Source organism: Leptodactylus fuscus, chromosome 1, assembly GCF_031893055.1.
Source record: "Leptodactylus fuscus isolate aLepFus1 chromosome 1, aLepFus1.hap2, whole genome shotgun sequence".
Classification (NCBI taxonomy): domain Eukaryota; kingdom Metazoa; phylum Chordata; class Amphibia; order Anura; family Leptodactylidae; genus Leptodactylus; species Leptodactylus fuscus.
Genome location: NC_134265.1, coordinates 194857834 through 194885716, shown reverse-complemented (window position 1 = coordinate 194885716; position 27883 = coordinate 194857834). Strand labels below are relative to the sequence as shown.

Genomic DNA, 27883 nt, shown 5'->3' with positions numbered 1-27883 from the left:
GGAACTCCCCTTCATAGTGGAGGTTGATGCTTCGGATTTAGGAGCAGGAGCTGTTCTGTCCCAAAGAAACCCAAGCACCTCACGCCTTCATCCTTGCGCGTATTTCTCTCGCAAGTTTTCTTCTTCCGAAAGGAATTATGATGTGGGTAATAGAGAACTTCTGGCTATGAAGTGGGCATTCGAGGAATGGCGTCATCTTCTAGAGGGCGCCAAACATCAGATTCAGGTTTTTACTGATCACAAAAATTTGACATTTTTGGAGTCTGCTAAAAGACTTAATCCTAGGCAAGCTAGGTGGGCTTTGTTTTTTACAAGATTTAATTTTGTGGTGTCTTTTGTACCTGGTTCCAAGAATGTGAAATCTGATGCTTTGTCTAGGAATTTTTCGGCATCTCAGCCTTCTTCAGATTCTACCCCTATCTTCCCTAAGAGTGTTATTGTGTCTGCGGTTTCTCTGAATCTGCAGGAGCTCCTTCAGACTGAACAGGAGGGTCACCCTGATGCTTGTCCAGTGGATAGATTATTTGTCCCCTCTCATCTGGTTAACCAGGTCATTGAAGAGGTTCATTCATCTGTCCTGTCAGGTCATCCAGGAGTTTTGGCTACCAGGAGCTTGGTTGATAGACACTTTTGGTGGCCATCCTTGTCGGCTGATGTCAGAAAGTTTGTCACTTCATGTGACACCTGTGCCAGGTCTAAGGTACCTCGTACCAGACCTGCAGGGCTGTTGACTCCATTGCCCTTACCCAAGAGACCATGGACACATATATCTATGGATTTCGTTTCTGACTTACCCAGGTCCCAGGGCATGACGGCTATCTGGGTGATCGTTGACAGGTTTTCTAAGATGGTGCATTTCATTCCCTTGCCTAAAATCCCTGCAGCCAAGGATCTTGTAACACTCTTCGTGCAAAACATCATTCGTTTGCATGGAGTCCCAGAAAACATTGTGTCTGATCGGGGGTCCCAGTTTGTCTCGACCTTCTGGAGGGCTTTTTGTAAAAAGATGGGAATGTCCCTTTCCTTCTCCTCAGCCTTTCACCCAGAGACAAACGGGCAGACAGAAAGGTCTAATCAGACATTAGAAACTTATCTTCGTTGTTTTGTTTCTGCTGATCAGAGTGAATGGGCTTCATACTTACCATTGGCCGAATTTGCCATTAATAACAGGGCTAGCTCCGCTTCATTAGTGTCTCCATTTTTCTGTAATCAGGGCTATCATCCAAGGTTTTCCTCTGGTCAATCATTGTCTTCGGATTGTCCTGAAGTTGACGCCCTGACTGATAGAATGAATTCTGTTTGGGACATGTCTTTGAAAAATCTGGAGAAATCTCAGGAAGTAGCTCAAAAGTCTGCTAATCGTAAAAGAATTGTAGGGGATGACTTTAAGGTTGGTGATAAGGTTTGGCTCTCGTCAAAAAATATTCAGATGAGAGTACCCTCACCAAAATTTAAACCTAGATTTATTGGGCCATATGTCATTTCAGAAGTGATCAATCCAGTCTCTTTCCGTTTGAAACTTCCAGATTCATTTAAGATTCATGATGTCTTCCACAAGTCCTTGTTGAAGAAGTTTCTTCCACCTCTGATTCCTTCTGTTTCTCTGCCTGAGCCAGTTTTGGAGAATATCTTGGACTCTAGATGGCGTAGACGCAGGTTACAGTTTCTGGTTAAATGGAAAGGCTATGGACCAGAAGATAACTCTTGGATTTCGGCATCTGAGGTGCATGCGGCTAGACTGGTGCAGGAATTTTTCCGGAGATTCCCAGAGAAACCAGGTGCGGCCTTTGAGGGTTCGGTGACCCCTCATCAAGGGGGGGGGGTCATGTTATGACCCGGTCTCAGCAGTCTCGGCCTGTTAGGTTCAGGCGCAGAGTGTCCGGACGGCATTCAGCGTGTGAACCACCTGATGCACGGCAGGGGAATGTTCACACAAGACATGCTGTTTCTGCTCTGGCACTCGGGCGTGGATCACGTGGTGAGTTGCCTGGTGGATCAGTGCCTGGTGTGTCTTGGCCTCTGAAGGAGTTAAGTTCTCTGCAGTGCTGAATACTTTACAGGCCATGGGCGAGGCCTTCTCTTTACTATATAAGGCTGTTGCACATGCTATCTGATGCCGGTCTTAATCTTCTGTACCTGTGCTCCAGTAATGGTCTGTTGTCTGAAGCTGCTACCATCTGCATCCCGGCCCATCCAGTTTCTTGTTCCTGTTCACACAGGACTGGTTCGTTAAGTATTGAGCTCCTATCCAGACATAGTGTTCCAGGCGCAGCGAGCCCTAGGTATTTTTTCTGTTTGGAGGTTTGGAATTTTTTTGTAGGGGTTTTTTATAGTGTGTGAGACTCAGTTCTGTTTTTTCCTATCCCTTGCTTAGTTCAGTTATTCTGTGTTTCACATTTATTTTCTCCCTATGCTTTGCGTTACTCATGTTCACCGTTAGTCCAAGTCTTTCCCTTGGTAGGTTAGCTACTTCTCCGGGTGTGCTCGTGCCCCTTCAGGCAAGTTAGTCGGGCCCACGGCTACTTCTAGTTGTGCGAGGCAGGGTGTAGAAGTATCCACACTAGAAGTCCAAACTGCTCATGCTTATTATTGTTTTCTTTTATATATGTTTTTCCTTTACTAGACTGAGAAGTTATCAGTCAGGGGCCAGTCCGTGGTCAAGGATCCCCAGACCATAACAGTACAGGAAAAACACACCAAAAGAAAACAAAAATCGGAAGTATGAGCAGTTTGGACTTCTAGTGTGGATCCTCCTACACCCTGCCTCGAACAACTAGAAGTAGCCGTGGGCCCGACTAACTTGCCTGAATGGGCACGAGCACAGCCGGAGAAGAAGCTAACCTACCAAAGGAAATAGAGCCCCTGTCTAGCTTCACGTTTACGAAGGAGAGGCAGATACAGAACAAGCCCCCCACGGATGTCCAGACGCGGACTAACGGTGAACATGAGAACACAAAAGCATAGGAAGAGAATAAACGTGAAACACAGAACAACTGAACTAAGCAAGGGATAGGGAAAAACAGAACTTAGGATCACACACAAAAAACCCCTACCAAAATTCTAAACTTCCAAACAGAAAAATACCTAGGGCTCGCTGCGCTCAGAACACTATGTCTGGATACAAGCTCAATACTTAACGAACCAATCCTGTGTGAACAGGAGCAAGAAACCGGATGGGCCAGGATGCAGATGGTAGTAGCTTCAGACAACAGACCATTACTGAGAACAGGAACAGACCGGCATCAGGTAGCATGTACAACAGCCTTATATAGTAAAGAGAAGGCCTCGCCCATGGCCTGTAAAGTATTCAGCACTGCAGAGAACTTAACCCCTTCAGAGGCCAAGACACACCCGGCACTGATCCACCAGGCCACTCACCACGTGATCCACGCCCGAGTGCCAGAGCAGAAACAGCATGTCTGGTGTGAACATTCCCCTGCCGTGCATCAGGTGATTCACGCGCTGAATGCCGTCCAGACACTCTGCGCCTGAACATGACAGGCCGAGACTGCTGAGACCGGGTCATAACATGACCCCCCCCCTTGATGAGGGGTCACCGAACCCTCAAAGGCCGCACCTGGTTTCTCTGGGAATCTCCAGAAAAATTCCTGCACCAGTCTAGCCGCATGCACCTCAGACGCCGAAATCCAAGAATTATCTTCTGGTCCATAGCCTTTCCATTTAACCAGAAATTGTAACCTGCGTCTACGCCATCTAGAGTCCAGAATATTCTCCACTTCATATTCCAGATTACCATCCACCAGAACTGGCTCGGGCGGAGAAACAGAAGGAATCAGAGGTGGAAGAAACTTCTTCAACAAAGCCTTGTTATTAATGGCGCAGTTGTTCTCCCTATGAGGAGGCAATTTTTCAGATTGGGATTTGGAGAAAACAGAAGAAAAATCAGACAAGTATTCCGGAACTTGATCATCTTCAGTCAGTACAGTAGACAGAGTAATAGTTGAATCCCTACATTTAAACCTCCAACTGGTTAATTTCTGGGATTGCCAGTCAATTACTGGGTTGTGGGCTTTCAGCCACGGGTACCCCAAAATAACTTCACTCTGGAGACCCTATAAAACCAAGAAAGTACAAAGCTCCTCATGTACCCCTTCAGTCTCCAGTCTCAATTTCACTAGAAACTGGGGCTTGGATTCTGCAATAGAAGAAGAATCAATAGCCTGAAGATTGATCTTCTCAGTTACTGGAGCAAGAGAAAAATGACACTGGCGTGCAAAATCATAATTCATAACATTAACCATCGCCCTGGAATCAACCAAGGCCTTAGCCGTACGTGAGGAGGACAAACTACAATCAGGAAACGTCACAGACAAGAAAAAGCGAAAACCTGGCCCAAGACAAACCTCTGGGTTGGACTTCACTGGAGGGCATTTCAAACATTGCGAGATTAAATGACCTGGATCTCCACAGTAAAAGCACATCTTATTTTTGCGCCGATAATCCTTCCGCTGTTCAGAAGTTTTGAAATGATCAATTTGCATTGGCTCAGAAAACTCATTATTTACGGAAGGGAGCGCCAAATTGTGTTTCCTTTGGCGTAGTCGTCGGTGTACCTGTATGGCTAAAGACATAGATTCATTAAGCGATTTAGGCTTTGGGAACCACAACATTACGTCCTTTACCGAGTCAGATAAACCCTTGCGAAAGATGGCTGCCAGCGAGGAGTCATTCTACGTAGTCTGTCCAGCCCATTTTCTAAATTTCTTACAATACACTTCCGCATTATCAGAACCCTGCTGTAAATTAATGAGAGCATGTTCAGCAACACCTTCAGCATCAGGTTCGGAATAAATCAACCCAAGGCTCTCAAAAATGAATCAGGATTTAGCAAAGCTGGGTCATTAGGAAGCAAAGAATACGACCATTGCTGGGCATCACCTCGCAGTAAGGAGATGATGACCTGAACCTGTTGCTGAGGTGTTCCAGCCGAACGAGTTTTTACTGAGAAATAATTACGACAGCTATTTTTAAAACTGTCAAACTGGGTATAGTCTCCTGAAAAACAGTCAGGCAACTTAATTTTAGGCTCCACATCTTGTGGCAGCCCTGCAGTCTCAAGAGCTTGTATGCGCTGAGCTAACTCCTGATTTGAGAAAGTCAGTCTTTTCACCTGCTCAATCAAAGAACCAATAGCTTGCTCCATGAAAAAAAAACTATTGAAGGATCCCACAAAAAAAAAAATTCAAATGAAAAAGGTCAGCTAGTTTTTTCTTTGAGGCCGGTCTTACTGTTATGGTCTGGGGATCCTTGACCACGGACTGGCCCCTGACTGATAACTTCTCAGTACAGTACAGGAAAAACACACCAAAAGAAAACAAAATCGGAAGTATGAGCAGTTTGGACTTCTAGTGTGGATCCTCCTACACCCTGCCTCGAACAACTAGAAGTAGCCGTGGGCCCGACTAACTTGCCTGAATGGGCACGAGCACAGTCGGAGAAGTAGCTAACCTACAAAGGGAAATAGAGCCCCTGTCTAGCTTCACATTTACGAAGGAGAGGCAGATACAGAACAAGCCCCCCACGGATGTCCAGACGCGTACTAACGGTGAACATGAGAACACAAACGCATAGGAAGAGAATAAACGTGAAACACAGAACAACTGAACTAAGCAAGGGATAGGGAAAAACAGAACTTAGGATCACACACAAAAAAAACCCTACCAAAATTCCAAACTTCCAAACAGAAAAATACCTAGGGCTCGCTGCGTCCGGAACACTATGTCTGGATACAAGCTCAATACTTAACAAACCAATCCTGTGTGAACAGGAGCAAGAAACCGGATGGGCCAGGATGCAGATGGTAGCAGCTTCAGACAACAGACCATTACTGAGAACAGGAACAGACGTTTAAGACCGGCATCAGGTAGCATGTACAACAGCCTTATATAGTAAAGAGAACGCCTCGCCCATGGCCTGTAAAGTATTCAGCACTGCAGAGAACTTAACCCCTTCAGAGGCCAAGACACACCCGGCACTGATCCACCAGGCCACTCACCACGTGATCTACGCCCGAGTGCCAGAGCAGAAACAGCATGTCTGGTGTGAACATTCCCCTGCCGTGCATCAGGTGATTCACGCGCTGAATGCCGTCCGGACACTCTGCGCCTGAACCTAACAGGCCGAGACTGCTGAGACCGGGTCATAACAAATACAGTGCTTAGCCAACTCATTGCAGCCCTACATGAGAACCTTATCACTGATCCACTCACTGTGTAGAGGCCTGCAGCTTTTTCTATGCCTGACATGCACCATCTTGACTCACGGGAGTGGTGCTTCATCATCAACTGCTGAAAGGCCACAATAAAAGGAGAAGAATCACAGAGGTCTGCCCTTTGCAAGTCTAGTTATCAGACACATGCAGAGAAAGAGTGAAAGCCTGCTGTCTGCCTGCCTAGTGTACTATAGCTAAGTGCTATTGATTCACCTCCAATTTTTCTTATTTCCATACCGATCTGTTCTAATCCTAGATTCCCCCGCTTCCTACTCACCACTATTTGACACAAGCTAGCTATTTACTTCACCGCCCCATAATAGATACCTGTCCACCTTATATTACTACAACTGTTCATTGGCTTCCTCTGTGGCAATACCTAGAGCTTGTCCTTTGCCATCACCTAGTGGACATTCGGCAAATCACAGCCAAATTTTGGTTCACTCTCTTATTATACAGTACTTGATTGTTAGTAGATCTCAGTGGACTTCCTCCTCAAAACTGCTCATGCTTTATTCTGTGATCTCCATCACTTCTTCTATGTTACGTATAATACTGCTCTGCAGCAATACAATTGGACAGCCATCTAGTGGACAGTCACAATCTGTCGATATTTCCACAACAAGACTATCCATTTCTAGCTCTTATTCCCTGCTAAACTGAAGGTTTAAGATAATGGCTGGCAGTGGATTTTTGAAGATACAATTCAGGCCCATCGATATTCCTCCATTTTTTAATTTTTTTTTAATGTAGATTGTGAGCCCCACATAGAGCTCACAATGTACATTTTTCCCTATCAATATGTCTTTTGGAATATGGGATGGAAATCCATGCAACCATGGGGAGAACATACAAACTCCTTGCAGATGTTTTTTTTTTTTTTTTGGCTCTTGGCGGGATTTGAACACCAGGACTCCAGCGCTGAAGTGCTAACCACTGAGCCACCATGTGGCCCCTGATGTTCCTCCATTGTCATGAATGACTGAGCTCATTCTCTACTGGACATGAGGATGCTCTACATCTTAGTCTCAACTGAGATATGTTTTGGGGTCTAGCTATGACATATACCTCCTTTTGCTCCATTTTTATAAAAAATTGTCCTTTTATACATATGCAAATGAGCAGGAAAGGGCTTCAGGGGTATTGCTTTCCATCGGTGGGCTTCACTATCTGCTGCTGCTAACTGCTGCTGGGCTCCACCTAGTTTACTGACATCTCTCTCGTCTGCCTCAGCACACAGTACTAACAGTACTGTGCTTGTCTGATGATTAAGCACTGCACCCTAAAGTGAAGGAACCTGGAAGATTTTAACAAAAAAGGGGCAGCGGTCCTGAATAAGAAGTAGCTCATTGTAATTTGTGCTGACATCCCTATAAAGTTCACCCGCGGATCCCATAGACTATAATGTGGTCTGTAGGGTTCCCGTCATTTTTATACTGAAACTAACGGACAGAAAAGTCCTCTATGCAGGATTATTCTCTCCACCGATTTTCTAGCTTTAATATGTTCACCAAGACATTTCTGTTAAATGGATGACTGTTGTTGTTGTATCTGTCACTGATCTCATTGAAAAATAAAAGTATATGTATACTTTACATTATACTGTATTCTGTCTTAGTAGATAGTGCCAAAGGGGGCTAAACCTGGCCATCCTAATTAAATTCTTGTAAGATGAAGTGAACAATTTGGGTTGATTGTCAGCCATGAAAATACAGTGATGGCCAACGAGAGAACAGAATCGGCTATGTTAGATATTTTTGATCTCCAGTTAACCAAAAGGATCAGTGTTTGGCATGATCAGTCACTTTTAGCTGACCATCAACCAATTTGTACAGCCTTACTGCACATTTCTAAAATGCCCCCTGATCAAGCAGTTTAGTTGTTAAATGGGTTTTCTAAGGATATATTGTCAATATCAGATCAGTGGAGGTCCAACACCCATCACATGGTACACATGTTCTCAGCATCTGATACAAGAGAATGGGGCAGGAAGTAGACAAGTCTATTCTTTATGTCAGGGGTCAGCAACCACCGACACCTGTGCTGAGCTTGGCACTTCAGGCATATTTACTCGGCACGGGGTTTTTTCTAATGTTTAAAACACTGCTGCTCAACGTAACCCTTCTCGCTCATGGACCTTCTAAACAAGATAGAAGGGGGGAAAGCATGAGGCATGGCATCCTAGTGTCCGAGATGTGAACAAGCCTAGTTAGAGGGCAGCAATTGCCTATTCAATTAGTATTGGTACCTTGAAATAAGTAAAGTATAATATGGCAGCTGAACATGATAAAGTGGGTGTTTATTCATTTCAACAAGGCTGGACACATTTGTATGGGCTTCTTCAGCAAAATAGAGTGGGCTATGTGAGAGGCATCCTCTGCCCCACAAATGTTGCTTACTGCATATCTGGCTAAATTCTGTGTTCATCCAAAAGTTGTATACACCCAAAAAGTCATAGACGAGGATCACATTGAAATGGAAGCGTAATCAACCATTGAATTGGTTGCTAGATCCATAATGGTGTCCATTATATAACTTTCATGTAGGGGTCGGAATCCTTACAGTTATTACATGGCATGTTCACTGCTTCATCTTTGACTTTTTAAAAACTTGGCAGATGATTCAGAAAAGGTTGCTGACCCCTGCTGACTAAGGCACCATTTTACAGGAGGTGCATGGGCGCTGCCACTTTGCCAGGGATCACCGGCAACGGGAGAAAGCTCCTGTGCCTACGTCCCGTTGCATTAGTGATCAGACTCCCTGGGCTTCAAGACCCCTAGGGGGGTCTAATAAATGCAAAAAAAAGTAATTATATATATATAGAGAGAGAGAGAAAAAATACCCGGTCTATAAAAATATAAAAGAGTGCCAAACCATCATTTTTTTTAACCTTTCGCCTCTGACAGTCTCAGGCATCCTCAACGGGGCTCTTTTGGTCTGTGACTGCCCATAAGTCTTTAGTTATGCCACTGCTATTATACCTATGTGGAAAACAACAGTGTTTCCTTAGGTATAACTGCCAATCTGCTTTGCTTTACTTTTTATTGTGGGGGGGTAAATTTTCATAAATCTTCAGTAGTCTGCTTAGCCTCTTACACTTTACCAGCAACTATGGATGCTACAGCTATGCTGAAGATTAAAACAGAGTATTCAGAGAATTGCTCATCTGTACTGGTTTGTCTGGAGTGATTTGTGAGTCACTTCTGGAAACATAGCATACTGGATTTACGCCCATAGATGGTGCTATTGTACTTTTTCTCAAAACTGGAGTAATACCGGTAGAATGACATAAAAATAGCCATACTTACCAAGCCATTCTAGACAACATTTTAAAAACAATTGAAGGAAGTGTGTCACCAGAAAATTATCAGTTTTATGACAAACCAATAACTAATATTTTAATTAACTTTTCTAGCCCCTTACTGCTCTACAGCATACTATTATATCTCACTGAGCGTATAGTTAAAGGGGTTGTCCAGGCTAAAATTTTATTTATTAATTAGGTCAGGGAAGGTCCAATCCTGCAGCTCCATTGTTGTCTTCTGGTGGAAGTACTTGCCACACTGGACTGCTGAAGCCAATCAGCGGCCTCAAGAAGGGAACCAAGAACGTCACTCCCTGTGACATCCCTGATTCCCCTCCTGACACTGCAGAGGCCGCTGGGTGGCCTCAGTAGTCACATAATGGCTGATGCCAATCTGTGGTCTCAGTTTGAGGGAACCGGGAAGCACTATCCGGTGAGAAATTCTACAGTAAAAAGGCAGCTGGGCTGCAGAATCGTTTTTTTTTTTTTTTTTTCTTTTTTTGCCGTCCCCCTGGCCTAATTAGCAAATTATGTTTAGTCTGGACAACTCCTTTAATGCTTAACATTTTAATAGTACTGCGAGGATCAGTAGCAAGCACTGGAACTGTATCTGTTATATCACTTCCAGGTTTCCAGCTGTATTATACAGCCAGGACTTGGAGCTAGCTGTTGGGAAATACTCCAATTCCAGCAGATTAACTCCTCAGATACTGTGATCAATAGTGCTCATGACATCTGGATGGTAAGGAATGGGGTACTCCTCCTGCCACTCCCTCAGCCCCTCACTTCAAGGGTTCAATCTATGGCCTCCTAGCTGTCAATAAGAGGTGTGTAATAAGCTTTGGCCTAAAAAATATACAGTCATGGCCGTAAGTGTTGGCAACCCTGATTTTTTTCCAGAAAAGGAAGTATTTCTCCCAGAAAATTATTGCAATTACACGTTTTGTTATACATCTGTTTATTTCCCTTATGTTTATTGGAACAACACAAAAAAAGAAAAATTATCTAACCACTCAAAAATCCAACAATGGGCCGGACAAAATTACTGGCGCCCTCAACTTAATATTTGGTTGTTCAGCTTTTGGAGAAAATAACTGAAATCAAACTCACCCTGTAACCATCAACAAGCTTCTCATTACGGCTTTTCAACTGGAATTTTAGACCACTCTTCTATTGCAAACTGCTCCAGGTTTCTCATATTTGCAGGGTTCCTTCTCCCAACAGCAATTTTAAGATCTCTCCATAGGTGTTCAATGGGATTTAGATCCTGACTCATTGCTGGCCACTTCAGATCTCTCTAGTTTTTTTTTTCCATCCATTTCTGGGTGCTTTCTGAAGTTAGTTTCCGGTAGTTGTCCTGATGGAAGACCCATGATCTAGGGCCCTAAATTGCAACCCAAAATTCTTTGGTAATCTTGAGATTTCATGATACATTACACACAGTCAAACCAACAAAACAACCCCTAAACACCTTTGAACCTCCATCATGATACTGTGTTCTTTTCTTTGTAGTCCTAGTAAACACTAGAATGATGTGATTTACCAAAAAGCTATATTTTGGGCTCATCTGTCCACAAGACATTTCCCCAGAAGAATTTTGGCTTACTCACATACACTTTGACATAAAAAAAAAGCTAGACTGCAGTTTGTTACTGTGTCAGTAGTGGGATCCTCCTGAGTCTCCTGTCATTAATGTTATTCAAATGTTCACACTGACACTAATGCCCTCTGAGCCTGCAGGACAGCTTGAATTTCTTTAGCACTTTATTGGAGCTGTTTATCCACCATCCGGACTATCCTGCGTTACAATCTTTCATCGATTTTTCAATTCTATCCATGTCCAGAGAGATTGGCTACAGTGCCATGGATTGTAAACTTCTTGATTATGTTGCGCACCATGAACAAAGAAAGAAGACCTCTGGAGATGGACTTGTAACCTTGAGATTGTTGATATTCATGAAAGACCTTACAGATATGAAGCAATTCACTGTTCAAAACGCTATTCGGCATTGACATCCCATTGCAGATCTCAGACCCCATTATAGCCTATGGGGAATAAATACTCATTTAGGGGGAAACCCCTATTCGATTCAGGAGGGTCACCAAGTCCACTATGACACCTCAGCAAATGATGCCAACACCTCTGGAATGCAACTGGGACAGCAGGGGAAGCATGTCTGGGGGCATCTAACATGCCCAAGTCACTGTATTACGTCGGGATCCCTGTCAGCTTACGATATGCGCAAGCTGACTTTTTCCCATAGGAATGCATTGACCAGCGTTGATTGGCCGAATGTCATACAGAGTACAGCATTCAGCCAATCAACACTGGTGACGGAGGCTCGTCTGTGAGGAGGCGGAGTCTAAGATCGGACCAGAATGGAGACTGCTGTGGACCGATTTTAGACTCCGCCTCCTCCGGCAGAACCAGCGTTGATTGGCCGAATGCTGTACTCTGTATGGCATTCGGCCAATCAACACTGGTCAATGCATTCCTATGCCGAGATGTAGAAGTGCTGGCCATGCGCTCAGCTCGGCTACTCCGGAGATGAACCAATCTGAGCGCACGGCCAGCACTGCTACACCAGAGATGTAGTAGTGCTAGCCATGCGTTCAGCTCGGCTACTCTGAAGATGAGCCGATCTGAGCGCAAGGCCAGCACTTCTACACTGGAGATGAAGCAGTGCTGGCCATGCGCTCAGCTTGGCTACTCCGGAGATGAGCCGAGCTGAGCGCACGACCAATACTGCTACACTGGAGATGAAACCGTGCTGGCCGTGCGCTCAGCTCGACTACTCTGGAGATGAGCCAATCTGAGCGCACGGCCAGCACTGCTATACCGGAGATGAAGCAGTGCTGGCCGTACGCTCAGCTTGGCTACTCTGGAGATGAGCCTATCTCAGCGCACGGCCAGCACTGCTACATCTCCGGCCCCACAGAACATAAACGCCGCGATTTGCCCGCAGTGGAGATGCTGTGGGAAAAATCGCAGCATTTTACAGTGAAGTGGAGGGGATGGGATTCATGTGAATCCCATGCCAATTTTACAGACGAAATCGCAGAGTGGACACGTTGTGATTTGCAAAGCCGTTGCGGCTTTGTAAATCTCAGCATGTCATTTATATCTATGGAAACGTCGGCGGCTTTCCCATAGATATAATTGTAACAGAAAGTCCGCAAAGAAAAATCCTCAAACTTTCTGTTGAAAGCGCTGCGGAAAGAACCGCAGTGTGTTCACGCCGCGGTTCTTTCCGCAGCGCTTTAGCGCTGCGATTACGGCCCGTGGGGCCTTAGCCTTAGAGTTAATTTTCCATGGGTTATTTAGAAAAAAAAAATTCTGTCGTTTTCACTCTAGCCACTAAACCTAATAATAAACATACATCTGACAATTTTGTAGGGGTTTTCTATGTAGCAGTCATTGGAAGTACATCACAGACAAGACAGAGGGGGTTACAAAAAAAAGATAAAACACTTCTATAGAACACCATTAACACATTATTACATCCACTACAGACAATTGACTAAATCAAAGCTTACCCCTCTCTGCACAACTCTCCCTTAGACGGGGGGCGGAGCCTAACCGTCATGGTGGATGGACTGCTGAGCCTGCAGCTCCTTCCTTAACAGTGCCGAAACCCGGGTTCTTCAGAAGCCTAACCCTCCTAAAATGGGAAAAAACGGTAGGGAAAGATCTGGGGGCCCTCCTGGAACCCCCACAAACAAACAACCTCCCTCGGAGGTACATAAATTCTTCAGGAAAAAATCACAGCAGTCACCGGCAAGGGCGTGCAAGATGGCGCCGGCCGACACGAGAACAGAGGACGCCATGGAGGACTCGGACGCCGAGAGTACAACAAGCCAGGACAGAGGGGATGCTCTCCCAATATCCAGAGCTTACCTCAAGAAAGTCCTGACTATTGCTCCGGTTCTCGCCGAAATAAGTGAGATGAGAGCGGACATGAGAAGCATGGGTAAAAGGGTGGAAAGGCTAGAGAAGACTTCCGCTTCCATAACGGACCACGCTGCCTCCTCTACTCAATTTTTATCCCTCCACCACAACCACTTGAATAGGACATATGATCTTATTGAAGACCTGGAGAACAGGAACCGTAGACGCAACTTGCGACTTAAAGGATTACCTGAATCCTACCTTCCTGAATCGCTAAGAGAGGTTGCTGGGGCCATTTTCTCCACCCTCCTGGGACCTGATAAAGCCGCAGCCGTCCAGATCGAACGGATTCACAGAGCGGTGCGACCTAAGCCCAAGGAAGGTGAACCTCCCAGGGACATTATTTGTGGACTTATGTCGACCGTGGACACCACAGCAATTCTTACTGCCGCCAGGGATAAACAACCGCTCCTCTACGAGCAACATGAAGTCCACCTGTTCCAGGACATCGCTCCTTCCACGCTAGCCAAACGGAGAGCCCTGCGGCCTCTGTTGGAAGTCCTGAAAGATAAAGGCATCCCCTATGCGTGGCTCTTCCCTTTTGGCATAGCCATCCTGAAACAGGGGAAGCGACTAGTAGTACGCACCCCGGACGACTTAGAGACAGTCTGGAATGTTTTGGATGTACCTCCGATACCTATATCGTCCTGGCTGCCTGTGCCTGAAGACATCACCTCTCTTCCAGGACTACCTGATCCCTCCCTCTTCAGAAGGCAGATGAACAAGTCACCGAGAGCTAAGCGCTTACTAGATAAGCAAGGCTTATCAGATGCTGACTGAAAGGCTTTATTCAGGATTCATACACCTTGGGACATTAATGAAAATCGGACATGTGAGTTCTTGCCCCCCCCTTCTCCCCTGAGCAGATAACGTTCGATCTTCTGTTTGTTCAATTTTACCATCTCAGTCCACATCCTTATCACCTGACCCCAATACCCTTACCATACCTCCCTTAGTATCGGGACTCACTCCTGTCCTCCCTTCCCCCTGCCCCCCATCCCATTTCCCCATCAGAACTGCTCCTCTTGTTTGAAAAATAGGGTCATAGCCCTCCTCCACTCTACTCAACACCCTCTAACCCCACAACTATACTCCAGCTAATCTCCCTGGAGGCGTTGGGCCTGGTCTCACATTGTCGCCTGATGGAGGCTGTCCTCGGACACCATTATCTATGATATTTTACTGTTATGCTTGCATTGTGTTATTGTGGGCTCTTGCCCCTGCCCGGTGCCTCCGGGCCCTGGGCGGCATGCCCTGGGTCCGGTGGCGCCGGGTGGCGGTGGGGGCCTAGGCCCTTCTAGGGGATTCTAAATGCTACCAGACTGTTCAGAAAGAAATGTATCTCTATTTTGTACAGTGCTTCACTCCTTTGAGTCTTCCCCCCCTATTTTTCCACCGACCGGCTCCCCCTCCCTTCGCCCCCATCCCCCCCCCTCCTCCCTCTCCCTCCCTCCTCCTCCCTCTCCCTCCCTCCCTCCTTCATACTATCTTGTCCTGCTCCTGGCTTCCTATCTCCCCCCCCCCCCTTAACTGCAATTGTGAACCACCATTGTCTCCGTTTCTCACTTCAGACGTGCAGCACCTGAGCGCCCACCATGATGAATGTCTGAAGTGATACACTACTGCCACCTAGGGCTACACCTGATATAATTTGATTCCCTTGGTCCTATGCACCCTATTAGACAAGAATTAATAGTGAAATGGAGTCACACGATATAGTTTTAATTTCGGTTTCAAGTTAAAGGGGTATTCCCACCTCACATACTCAGCAGTCTTCACTCTTGTAAAATCTTCTTTCTTCCTGGTTTCTTGCATCATTTGGTGGGCGGGGTTTCACATGCAACCTGCCGTTTAGCTCCGCCCCCAAATTCGCGTGTAGCTCCGCCCACCCACATTGGACTATGAAGTACAGGCAGCAGCAACTCCATTCTGTGTTACATACAGAGACTGCCTGTCTCTTCCATAATGAACACAATTGAATTAGCTAGCCTGATAACTGGGAGAACAGAAGAAATGAAAGCAGCTCCTCTATCTGAGTGCAGGACCTAGGTCACATGGTGCAGACACAGGATTAGCTAGATACACAGGCTGGCTCCCGTGCACTTAGCCCCTCCTCCCTCCCCCCTGAGAGCAGGCAGATACATCATTTGACTCAGGAGCAGCTAAGTCAGGGCTGTGGCCACAAAAAATTGAATAAAGTAAGATAGTGGACAAACAAAGCAGTTTTGCTGAAGCAGTGTATTTAGGAAAAGTCTTACATCCACATTAACAAGCAGTATAGATAGGATCCTTGTGATGGGACAACCCCTTTAATTGTTTAGCTTAGTTCCTATATTTCCTACGGGGTCCACCCCAGTTTATGTGCCTTTTAGATTGTTAATGCAGCACAATCATTCGACCTGTTACTTTTTGCATGTCTCACTGTCTTGATACAAATGTTAATGTCTGTTTCTTCAGCATTTAAATGTTCCTCTGAATAACCTTTTTTCACCGCGTCTATATTTGCCATACACTCTGACCATTGCAATACTTACCTCTCAACACTGCTCCTATCCTCTTTCCCTTCCGGAACTTACTCCTTATCAATCTTCTCATAATACTCCCTTTTACATGGGTATCTTTATCTTGTCATATGTTTGTCAGAGAACCTGGGTTAAGGCCAATCCGATTAGGCAATTGTAACCCGTACCCCGATCACGCTGTATCCCATAGGATTTCAGCACTTCACTGAGTGGACGTACAACAGGCTCTGTCGTCGACTCACCCCCTTGCACTCTCTCCTCAAGTGATTTCACTTGCTCTAGGTGAATATTCTTGCGACTGTTCTACGGTAACGCTAATTTTGTCACTTCACAGTTCCCTTTGTGAACGAACCCACCACCAGTTCCGTACCATCTTGTTTTTGCCCTTCTCTCCTTTTCCATATTGACACTGCTCATTTCCCTACCCACTTCTCGCCACCCAGCTCTCTCACCTGTCTGTCTATTTCTCTCTATTCTCCTCTCCTGTACCACCTCTACTAAGTTCCTCTTCCTTATATTTTGGCCTGCTGGGGCACGCCTCGGATCTACCACCAGGCACAGCCAAACCTTTAAGTCAGCATTATGGCAGATCTAATTTTTACATTGTTTAATACGCAAGGCCTCAATTCCCCAAACAAAAGGTCTCAAATATTTACAGTCACCAAAAAACTCGGATCCCAGGTACTTTTCTTACAGGAGACTCATTTCAGGTGGGACAAAATCCCTAAACTGCTACCTAACACATACCCCCTATCATACCACTCAGCTGACCCCACCAAAAAAGTAGCTGGAGTATCCATTCTTTTGCACTATTCTGTACCCTTTATATGCTCTCAAATTTACAAAGAACCTGATGGCAGACTCCTAATGGTCAAAGGCAAAATAGCCTCCTGCATGTATACTTTTGTAAATGTCTATGCCCCGAATAGGCGCCAGGTACATTGGATCATTGAAGCTCTCACGAAAGTAGAAATGTTTGCGGAGGGCCAAATTGTCCTAGCAGGGGATCTCAACCTAACTCTCAACCCATCCATGGGCTCCTCCACTGGGGCTTCTAGCACAGCCCAAAACTCTCTGGGAAAACTACTTCAGACCTTTCACGATCTCAATCTTTGTGATGTCTGGCGCTTCCTCAATCCGTCAACCAAAGACTACTCATTTTTTTCTAACCCCAGGCAGTCATATCAGAGGTTAGACTATATCTTTGTGTCAAAATCGTTGCTACCTTTCTCATCAAAATCGCGCATTGAGAATATCACAGTTTCAGATCATGCTCCAGTCTGGGCATCTATCTCACTTAAGCAATTGCCCAAGCAAGATTTTTGCTGGAGGTTAAATGAGATGCTTATTGATAAGCCAGACCTAGTTGCACAAATTAGCTCCCAACTCAAAGAATACTTTGCACTAAATGCGACAAACGACATGTGCCCAACTATAGTGTGGGAAGCACACAAGACAGTGATCAGAGGTACGTTTATTTCGCTAGCATCTAAACTCAAAAAAGATTCCCAGGCAGCTCTTGACAAACTGTTGAAAGACATAGCAAGAATAGAGAGAATCAGAAAGGTTAGCAAAAAAAATTCCATTCCAGGAGGAATTGAGGAAACTTAGAGAGAAGCTTAAGGACATGCTCAACACTCGTGCAGCCAAACATTACTTACATTTCCAGCACAAACTCTATGCACATGGAGACAAGGCGGGCAAATTAATGACCTCCATGTTACACAAACGCAAATCCAGATGCTTTATCTCTAGTATTAAAAACAAAACAGGCAAATCTTGCTCTTCCACTCCAGACATAACCTCAGCCTTTGTCTCCTATTACTCGGGGCTATACAACCTAGATAATACAGACACTTCCACCTTTAGAGAGGACAGAGAAACATTGACGGCCACATTTTTAGACCAGATCTCCCTTTCATCCGTATCACCCACTGAAGCCCTTTCACTCGCTGATCCTGTCTCCCATCAAGAAATCAAGGACACCATTCTATCTTTTCCCACAGGCAAAAGTCCAGGCCCAGACGGGCTACCACTACAATACTATAAAGTGTTCCAATCCGAACTAGTCCCTCATCTTGCAAACATGTGTAACGCCCTCATGGGGGGGATCATCCCTTCCCAGACAAGCCCAGGAAGCCCACATCACACTCCTTCCAAAGGAAGGCAAGGACCCACTAGACTGTGGTAGCTATCGGCCGATATCTCTTCTCAACCTTGATATAAAAATATGGGCAAAAATCTTAGCCCTGAGGATCAAACGTTTGATCCCCACCCTCATTGACTCGGAGCAGTCTGGGTTTGTTCTGGGAAGGGAGGGAAAGGCTAACTCCCACCGCTTACCGCACGCCATTTCCTATGCCAAGAAAACAGATACCGCGCTAGCCCTCATGGGGCTAGACGCGGAAAAAGCATTTGATAGAGTAAATTGGGCATTCATGAAATCGGTCCTCCAGAAATTTAACTCCCCCCCCCCCCCCCAATTCATTTCCGCAATTTTTACTCTCTACGACCAACCACATGCGCGTCTCAAAATTAACAACACCCTCTCACCTAGCTTTGATATACACAACGGCATCAGACAGGGCTGCCCGCTTTCCCCCTCCCTATTTATTCTCACCCTGGAACCTCTGCTACAAGCGGTACGGCTCCATCCAGAAATCGTAGGACTTAAAATAGGAAGTATCACCCTACATTCTGCCGCATTCACGGATGACGTACTATTCTTGCTCACCAAACCTGAAACGGGACTCCCCACAATACTGAACTTACTGTCACTATATGGACAAATCTCTGGATACAAAACCAACTTAGACAAGTCCGAAGTCCTAAATATTAACATACCCCGAAATCGCCTGGACCGGCTTAAACGACTTTCTCCCCTCAAATGGACAAATGGCGCGATCAAATACCTGGGTATCAAACTCACAGCTGACCCCTCCAAATTGTACCAAGAAAATTTTGAACCCCTCCTGTCCTCTATTAAAACCAAGCTGGCTAAATATGCTTCTCTCCCGTTCTCCTGGTTCGGACGTCGTAGCTTGATACGAACCTATGCCTTACCCACAATATTATACCGTCTTCACATGCTCCCCATACGTCTCCCCACCTCTTTCTTCCGCTCCATGAAATCCATATTTACAACCTTCCTTTGGAAATCCAAACGCCCGCGCCTACCCATTACGCTCCTTATGAAGAAACAGTCCTCTGGAGGTATAGGTTTACCAAATGTTACAGAGTATTATAAAGCAGTCCAGCTTAAGCGCTGGATGGAAATGGCGACCCCCACAACAAACCCCACTATCCACTCACTTTTTCTTTCCACTTTTGGCCCTCAAGCACTGTCTCACCTTTGGCTTCACATGACTCCAGGTCACAAAACTAAAGATGTGGACCAGTTGTTATTGGGTGCATCAGAAACCTGGAGTTCACTTAGAGATTCCCTAGCACCAGACATCTCCCCTCTAACGCCCTTAGGGATCCTCCCTTACTGGCAGGACAGGAACAGAAATGAACCCCCAAATATATGGAAAAAATTGTGTCGCTACAGTGTATCTGAAGTTCTATCAGACTCTGGCAACTTTGACCCACACAAAATTGAGACACTGATGGGAACAGAATCCCTCTCTTTCCTACACCGAGCCCATCTTTCGAAGATCACTAGCGCATGGTTCGGCTCACATATAATCAGGACAAACTATACCCCCTTTGAAAGGACATTGGCGGCAGCTAATAAACTTCTGCGTAAAACTTCATTTGTACTGGCTAAGTATGTGAACCCGACTGTCCCATCTAAACCGACATTCCTGACCTCCTGGGAAATTGATCTTAAAATATCCTTAACGGATGAACAAAGAGCACAAATCCTCAGTCATTCTCAAGGCTTCTCCCCCTGTGTACGCCTTCAAGAAGGTCATTATAAGCTTCTCACTAGGTGGTACCATACCCCCCAAAGGCTTCCCCGTATGAAACTTTCAAACACTGACAACTGCTGGAGATGCCAGACTTCCGTGGGCTCCTTGCTACACATTTGGTGGCAGTGCCCTGTTCTTTTAAAATTTTGGAATGATGTTCAAGATGTAATTAGGCAATGCACCTCCTTGACCTTCGCCCTTACCCCAGAAATGGTAATTCTTTCTCTGAAGACTCCAGACTATGAACCATCTAGGAAAAACCTAGTCTCCCATTTAATTGCGGCAGCTAACTCGCTCATTCCATGCAAATGGCTAGATCCCTTGCCACCCTCAAAAATTGAATGGATCGCGAAAGTCAACCAAATTATGCGATTTGAGGAGCTCTCCAGTTGGAAAAACAGGCGACATGACAAATTTGAAAAAGTGTGGTCTCCCTGGAAGAACCTAGACCTATGATCCGCACTCAAAAACGCCAGGTGATGTTACCTGCATCCCCAGAAGCTTGACACGAGTCGGGCCCCAGCAGGCTGCCCCCAACCGCCCCAAATATCCCTCTTCCTCATCTGTCCCTTGATCTTGTGACCACTGTCCAACGCGCATCCTACCACTTCTCTACACCTCTAGACAAACTCTTCCCACTACCAAGATACCACTCATTACCTCTATCCGCTCCACTTCTCATATTTCCCTTTCCCTGCTTCTGGCCTACAGAGGCCTTCACTGCTGTAATACGAGACCACTGTAAAAATCACTAAATTGCTGTTAAGAAAGCAGAGGAGAAGCACAGGCAAGATGGCAGCCCCATAATCATGTGGAGAAAATGGAATAAAAATCTACAGATTAGATATATTTCTTATTTCTGGTTTTAATAAATAAAAATGGTGATACATTCCACCTGTTCAGATTATGTTTCAGTCTTCCATCAGAGGAGTATGTAAAAAGGATTTCTCAATGTATATGTTTGATAGAAGACTCCAATATATGACACTATATTGACATATAGTGGCATACATTATCCTTTCTTCCATACAGTCTAACATATTTTTTTTGTGAGGTGCACAGATTTATTCTACAGTAAAATATATATCATTCTATATGACTTCATTTGTCATTTGCACCAGGAAGTTTCCTGGAACATACATCAAATGTAAAAATAGCATGATGTAAGCAACTCGTACAACTGCATAAGGAAACTCTCTGGGGAAATTTCTCATGCCCTTAAGGATGATTATTTAAATGTCATGTTTGCTACCAGATCTCTCACTCCCTGTCATTACTTGGGTTGGGCTCAGTAAATGTGACAAGGAAATGATTTGTTTATGAATCACAAGGTTTTTAATTAAAGCATTTGCACTAAACACAATATAATACTTGGAAACACAATGACCCTAGGGTAACACCTGCATTCAGGTTTCTGTTCATGGGGTCCGCTTGGGGACCCCACACCCACGAAAAACTAATCTGCTTACGGCTAAAGCCCCACTTTGCGGAAACGCAGCTTTTTATGTTGCAGATTTTAGTGCAGTTTTTTGAGCTAAAGGTAAGGAGTGGAAAGAGAAGAAGGTAGAAGTATAAGAATGTTATAATAAAAAGCTGCGCTTCCGCAAAGTGGGGCCTTAGCCTAAAAAAGTGGTTACTCACGGAAACTTGCAGACCCCATAAACTATAATGGGTCCAATGAGTTTCGGACCAGTTTCCACCCGAAAAAAAGGCAGAAAAATGCACATAGAAAAGTCCTGCTTGCAGGGCTTTCCTCTCCAGATTTCTTAATTGGATTCAGGGACAGAAACCCCTGAACGGAGACTGGGCACAGGTGTGAACCTAGCCTGACACCTTAAAACCTCAAAGAATATCTCTCGGCACGCAAAGTGTTAACTGAGTACAAGGAAATCACACTGTAGCCCTGAGCGACTACTTTCTCCTCACCTCAAATTAGAGGAGTTGGGCGGTGCCTGACATATCCCTTTTCACCCCACCCAGTATACCTGTGCCTCCTCTATATGTTAGGCCATGCTTGGCAACACACAGAATAATTCTCCATAAAAGGTCTGATATCTAACGTCTTCTTTTGTCTAATTTAACGTAAATTGTTATTTCTTCTTTGGAACCTTCACCAAACATAACTGAAAACATAAATGCCTCAGTAAGGGAGCGTTCACACTACCGTTGGTGTCCGACAGCTAGTGTCCGATGCTAATGTCCGTGCAAAATCTTGTGCGGACATTAGCATCGGTCACTAGCTGTGTCCATTACATTTTGCATTGATTTAATGGGACGTTGGGCGCATTCTTTTATAGTCCGTGTCCGTTCACACAGATGTCCGATTTTTCAAGCGGACAGCAAATTCCTACATGTAGGGTTTTGCTTTCCGCTTGAAAAATCGGACAGCACGGACACTAGCATCGGACACTAGCTGTCGGACACAGACGGTAGTGTGAAGGCCCCCTGAGCTGCTGTTTATTGGAGTCCTTTGTTCCATGGGTTTCTCTGGACTATGCTAGATGCTCTACTGCCTCCTGAGGCCTCTGTAACGTTTAGCAGGATATAAGCCATGTAGATTCAAGGCTGTATTAGTCCGCCAGATGTCAGACCCCCGGAGTGCCGATCAGTGAGAAACACATTGATCAGTACTTGTTTGAATCGGTCTTGCAAACTGTAGTGTGGAGGAATGTTCTCTGCTGCGATCACTCCATTCAGCTACATGATTTATTGGCAGCACTTCCTCATTACAAAGCTGATATGGTGCCAGTAATCGGCAACTTAAAACCTGCTTTACCTGCTAGTCTGCTGATCGGCATTTCTATTAGACAGGGTCCGTTTCATTGCTAAGAGAACTATTTGTTGATCATTGCATTGAGTATCAGTCAGTCTAATAGGCCCTTCACTCTTAGTTTGGCTATGACCTCTATGCCAATCAGTAATGGGTCCAGTGGGGCTAGAGTATGCTGTGTACTACTATCTTGGGCTTCCTTCTCTGCTCTCAATCAACAAAGAGTTGTGGATCATGCAATATTATATTGTATGGTAGTACAGATGCATACCTTGAACCATTGACTCAGTGCATGGGAAAAGCCTAGATAGCGCACACAGTGTCAGTGTCATGTAGTGCAGGAGGTTGGTTATTGTTATACTGTGTATTGTGAAATGTTGTAATTTTATCATGTATTGCGTAATATCTATGTCATGTTAAATGGTGGGGTTCATTGTGTGGTCAGTTTTCTAGTGTGTCTCTGGTATCTGTATTGCATGCTGACACCATAGAAGATGGACTGATATTTCCCCATGGGAAAAGTTGATTATTACTTCCCCGCCCCCTCATGATGAGACCCATTCACGTCAAGCATTGTCCAGGTTAGCCTGGGCAAGTAAGAACCCATATAAAAAGTCCTGTTCCCACATTCTGAGTGATTGGGCTGGCTTGGAGGACAGCTTGAGAGAGGGGCTATTTGGAGAGGAGGAGGAGAGCTTGAGTTGTGACAAACTTGGAAGACTGTTGGACAACTTGTGGAGTAGAGGTGCTTCTCAGCCAGAAAGACGCCAATTGGTTCCTCATGCCGATATGCATTAGAGGCCCGCATGAGTGGGAGAATGGGTCCCCTGGTGGCAGGCAGTTTATCCCCTGCATTAGTGGAAGCATGCCTATCACTCAACTGCATCTTCAAACTGCCAACTCAATTCCACATCTATTTAATTTACTGTGTTAATTAGAGATGAGCGAGTACTGTTCGGATCAGCCGATCCGAACAGCACGCTCGCATAGAAATGAATGGACGTAGCCAGCACGCGGGGGGTTAAACGGCCGGCCGCCGTCAAAGCGGAAGTACCAGGTGCATCCATTCATTTCTATAGAGCGTGCTGTTCGGATCGGCTGATCCGAACAGTACTCGCTCATCTCCAGTGTTTATGACTTCTATCTCAGTAAAATAAGTATCAATGAACTGAGGAGTGTTCTTTTGACCATCATCACCGGTGGGTGGCTTTAGAAGACACAGAAGGTTGGTGTCTGGGTGACAGATTGGGGAGCGCAGGCCGGAGACAACAAGTGGAACCTACGGGGAGTAGCCATATTGCCATTTACCTGGCGCTGACAGCTGTCTATTACAATCCTCCTACTAATATTATAAATGTGAAAGTTTGTGTGTTTGTTTATTCCTCAATCACACAAAAACGGCTGAATGGATTTGAATGAACTTTGGCACATAGATAGTTTGTAACCTTGATTAAAACATAAGCTACTTTTTACCCCAGTAAATGACATGGCTTCATGACTGTTATGCATTTATGTTCCCATACTATGTTACACTGCTCTTGCAGCAGCTTATCACAGAGAGATAACAGACCTGGCTTTATCAGAAGCTATGTTAACACTTAGCTAACCCTCAGTTGATTGTGTACATGCACTTGCATATTATCTGATCAGCTCCAGGCAACATGCTGACACACTGGACGGGAAAACACCTTTAATCTAAATTGGCAGTTTGCTACTTTTAAACATGCCAGGAAAAACATCAAATTTTTTGCAAAATTCTGAAACAACAAAAAATATTAATGTAGCCATAATTCAACAGAGTTCTCCTCAAGCGGAGCTGACGGGGATCATCGGCACCAAAAACACTCTCATTATATGGTGTCCCAGCAAGCTGCTGAGATGCTGGAACAAGCACAGTACGAGGAATGAGTTCAGCAGCAGGCCAGCTCTAACAGCTGCCGAAACGCTGGAGCAGGCGGATCATCGACGCCAACACACTTATTATATGGCTTCCCAATGTGAAAAAGCCTTAAATGCTGCAACTCCTAGCTCCTAGTGTACATGCCAATTTTGTGCTCCATCTAACTTACTCCAGGTAGACTCCTGGCTGCATAGATCATGCTTTCCTACAGAAAGTAAAGACATTTATGTATGCAAGTGTTTGGCCTTTGTTTATATGTATATGTATAGTGAGGTTTGTGAATATAAGTACAGTATTTAGGTATATTTATGTGTGCATGGCATATGGATAGTATGTGTGTATATCGATGTACATATTTACAATGATTACATTACTTGGTCAAAATATGTTCGTAGGCAAGAAATGCATTTACAAACTAACCCAAATAGAAAATGAAATAGAAAGATATATTGATTTCTGTTTGGGATTGTTATGTGTAGAAATGCATTTGTGGCCATGTCCTCTATTTGCAAAGTATAGAACTCATTAGTACATGTGCAGATATCAATTCAATAGAAAATAGTGGAATGGACAACAAATGCATATTAATATATTATATTATTTTATATTTATTTTTATTTTAGATTTATATATATATTTTATTATAATGGTAGAAAACTCAGAATGTAAACAGATTTGGGACTGTAGGGATCTGTGGGATGTAAGGTGTCTGATAGAATTTTACTAGGACCCATTTTTAATTTGAATGTAATTTGTATTTTTATTGTGTTAATAGTCACCAACTGTATTACATTATCTGTATTTCAGGGCATGTTGTACTTGGGATCTCAAAGATATCTTCATCGTGATCTCGCTAGTAGGAATATTCTTGTAGAGAGTCCAAACCATGTTAAAATCGGAGACTTTGGCTTGACAAAAATTCTACCACAGGACAAAGAATACTACGTAGTTCGAGAACAAGGACAGAGCCCTATTTTTTGGTATGTAACGTTTGTAACGTCTTGTTCTTTTGTCAAGCTGAGAGATAAGTTACTGCCTTAAAGGATTCTCAGGAATATACTGTAACATACTGCTTTTTCAATGTTTTGTTTTCTGGTTGTTGTTTTAAATGATATTTTTGTACGTCATTGCTCATCTTATTCAAAGACACTGTATGCTTTACAAATGCACATAGGAATCTATAAGCTTGGAATGACCCATCTATGTGAAAGCGATCCGTGACCCATGCAGTGAGTAGAGTGAGCAGTTACCTTCATCTATGATCAATGGTTTGATCTAGTATTATCTGAATTTATTGGTGTTATCTTTGAAAGTAGTCCTTCCTGTGATGTTAATGGGATGGCTGCTGAAATGTGATCTGTACAGAACAGGAGCAAAAGTATTATGAGGCTCGGTGGCCAGTGTGAAAACTGGAAGATTTCAGGATTTTGCCTCAGAAAAAAACCCACAAAAATCTTTTAAAATATGTTTAAACTAAGGACTTTATTTAAACTAGAGGCTGTTTGCAGACTACACATTCCCTTTAAAGGGATCCTATAACTCAGACATGATTTTTTCTAAGTACCACATCGAAATAGCCTTAAGAAAGGCTATACGTCTCCTAACTTGCGTCGTCTTCTCTGTGCCGCCATTCACCTACAATCCCGGTTCTTGTCGGTATGCTAATGAGCTCTCTCACAGCATTGGGGGCAGGCTCCAGCGCTCAGACAGCTTTGGGAGCGTCCCCAGTGCTGTGAGAGAGCTCTCTTCCAATACTGTGCAAGCAGCCATTTTCTTGTGGCCTGTGGGCATGTGCAGATTGCTCCGCCCAAGGCCCGAGGCCTTAGAAGTTACAACCTGCTGCCGTAAGAACAGGAGGAAGATGGACGCTGCTGAAGAAGAGGAGGCAGCGCTGGGGCTGCCCCCAATGCTGCGAGAGAGCTCATTATAGCACCGCACCCCTAATGAGGTCAGGCGGCGCATGAGAGGGGGTGGCAGCCCAGGCGAATTTTTTTTTTTTTTTTCTTTGAACCAGCGCAAGGAGAGCGGTCATCATGCTGCCTATGCTGATACCCGGACATCTGACTGCCGAGAGAAGAGGATCACGGAGGCAGCGAGAGCAGCAGCAGCAGCGTGATCTGTAAGTATAATAGCATTTTCTTTGTTTTATAATAGGCCACTACCTGCGGCCTATTTACCAACCTCCCTGGACTTGCTCAGTGCCGCCCCCACTTCCCCTTGTACTATAGGCCACGGAGGCCGGCAGTGAATAGGCGCAGGCTAGGCCACGATCCCACTGCCGCTATTATTATTATAACTATTATTATAATAATCGGAGCCCCAGCGGAGGTGAGGGAACATAATAAACAGTGTTACTTACCTCTGCGGGATCCGATGTTAATCCTAGTAGGCTTTGGGCCTATATGGTAATGGCCAGACGTCACGTGGTCTGGGATATTACCATATAGGCCCAAAGCCTGCTAGGATTAAAGAGGACCTTTCATGGGTTTGGGCACAGGCAGTTTTATATACCGCTGGAAAGCCAACAGTGCGCTGAATCAGCACACTGTCAGCTTTCCCTATCTGTGCCCCGGTGAAGAGCCATCGTACCTCTCCGGGATCTGATGTTAAAGAGGACCTTTCATGGGTTTGGGCAAAGGCAGTTCTATATACCGCTGGAAAGCTAACCATGCGCTGAATTCAGCGCATTGTCGACTTTCACGATCTGTGCCCCGGGTGAAGCGCTATCGGTGCCGGTACCGTAGCACTTCACAGTCAGAAGCGGTCATGGCGGTCCAAAGGGAAGAGACGGGAAATGTGGGGAGACGTCTCCTGTACGTATTACTGCATTGTATTTATTGTAATGTCCCCCCACGCTGTCTGAGGCGGACGATCAAAAGATGGGGGGGGGGGGCGTTCTTCGATCGTCTGCCTCAGGCAACAAAGAGGCTAGGTTCACCACTGGATCATTAGCATACCGACAAGAACCAGGATTGTAGATGAACGGCGGTGCGGAGAAGATGACGAAAGGTAGGAAACGAATAGCCTTTCTTAAGGCTATTCCAACGTGGTACTTAGAAAAATCATGTCTGAGTGATAGGATCCCTTTAAAGGCCTGTCTTTTCCCAGTCTTCCAAGTATGCAGACTTCTAAATGTTCATGTTTGTAGAGATGTCGGGAAGGTAGCAGTAGGCTTTATCAGCATGTCAATATCCAACATAGCAAACAATATAGAGAATGTGTCTAATATACACATAATTATTGTGCTTTGCCAGTGTTGTATATAGGAATGCAGCAGCTCTTTTACCCTCCC

General features: G+C 44.9%; 1 protein-coding gene across 1 annotated transcript in view; it reads left to right on the top strand.

Annotated features, from left to right (window-relative positions):
* Positions 1-27883, top strand: part of JAK3 (Janus kinase 3) — a 132211-nt gene that overhangs the window by 89383 nt on the left and 14945 nt on the right. The window contains exon 21 of the mRNA XM_075281096.1: positions 25399-25571. Coding sequence (XP_075137197.1) covers positions 25399-25571 — 173 coding nt within the window. The remainder of the gene's footprint in view (positions 1-25398; positions 25572-27883) is intronic.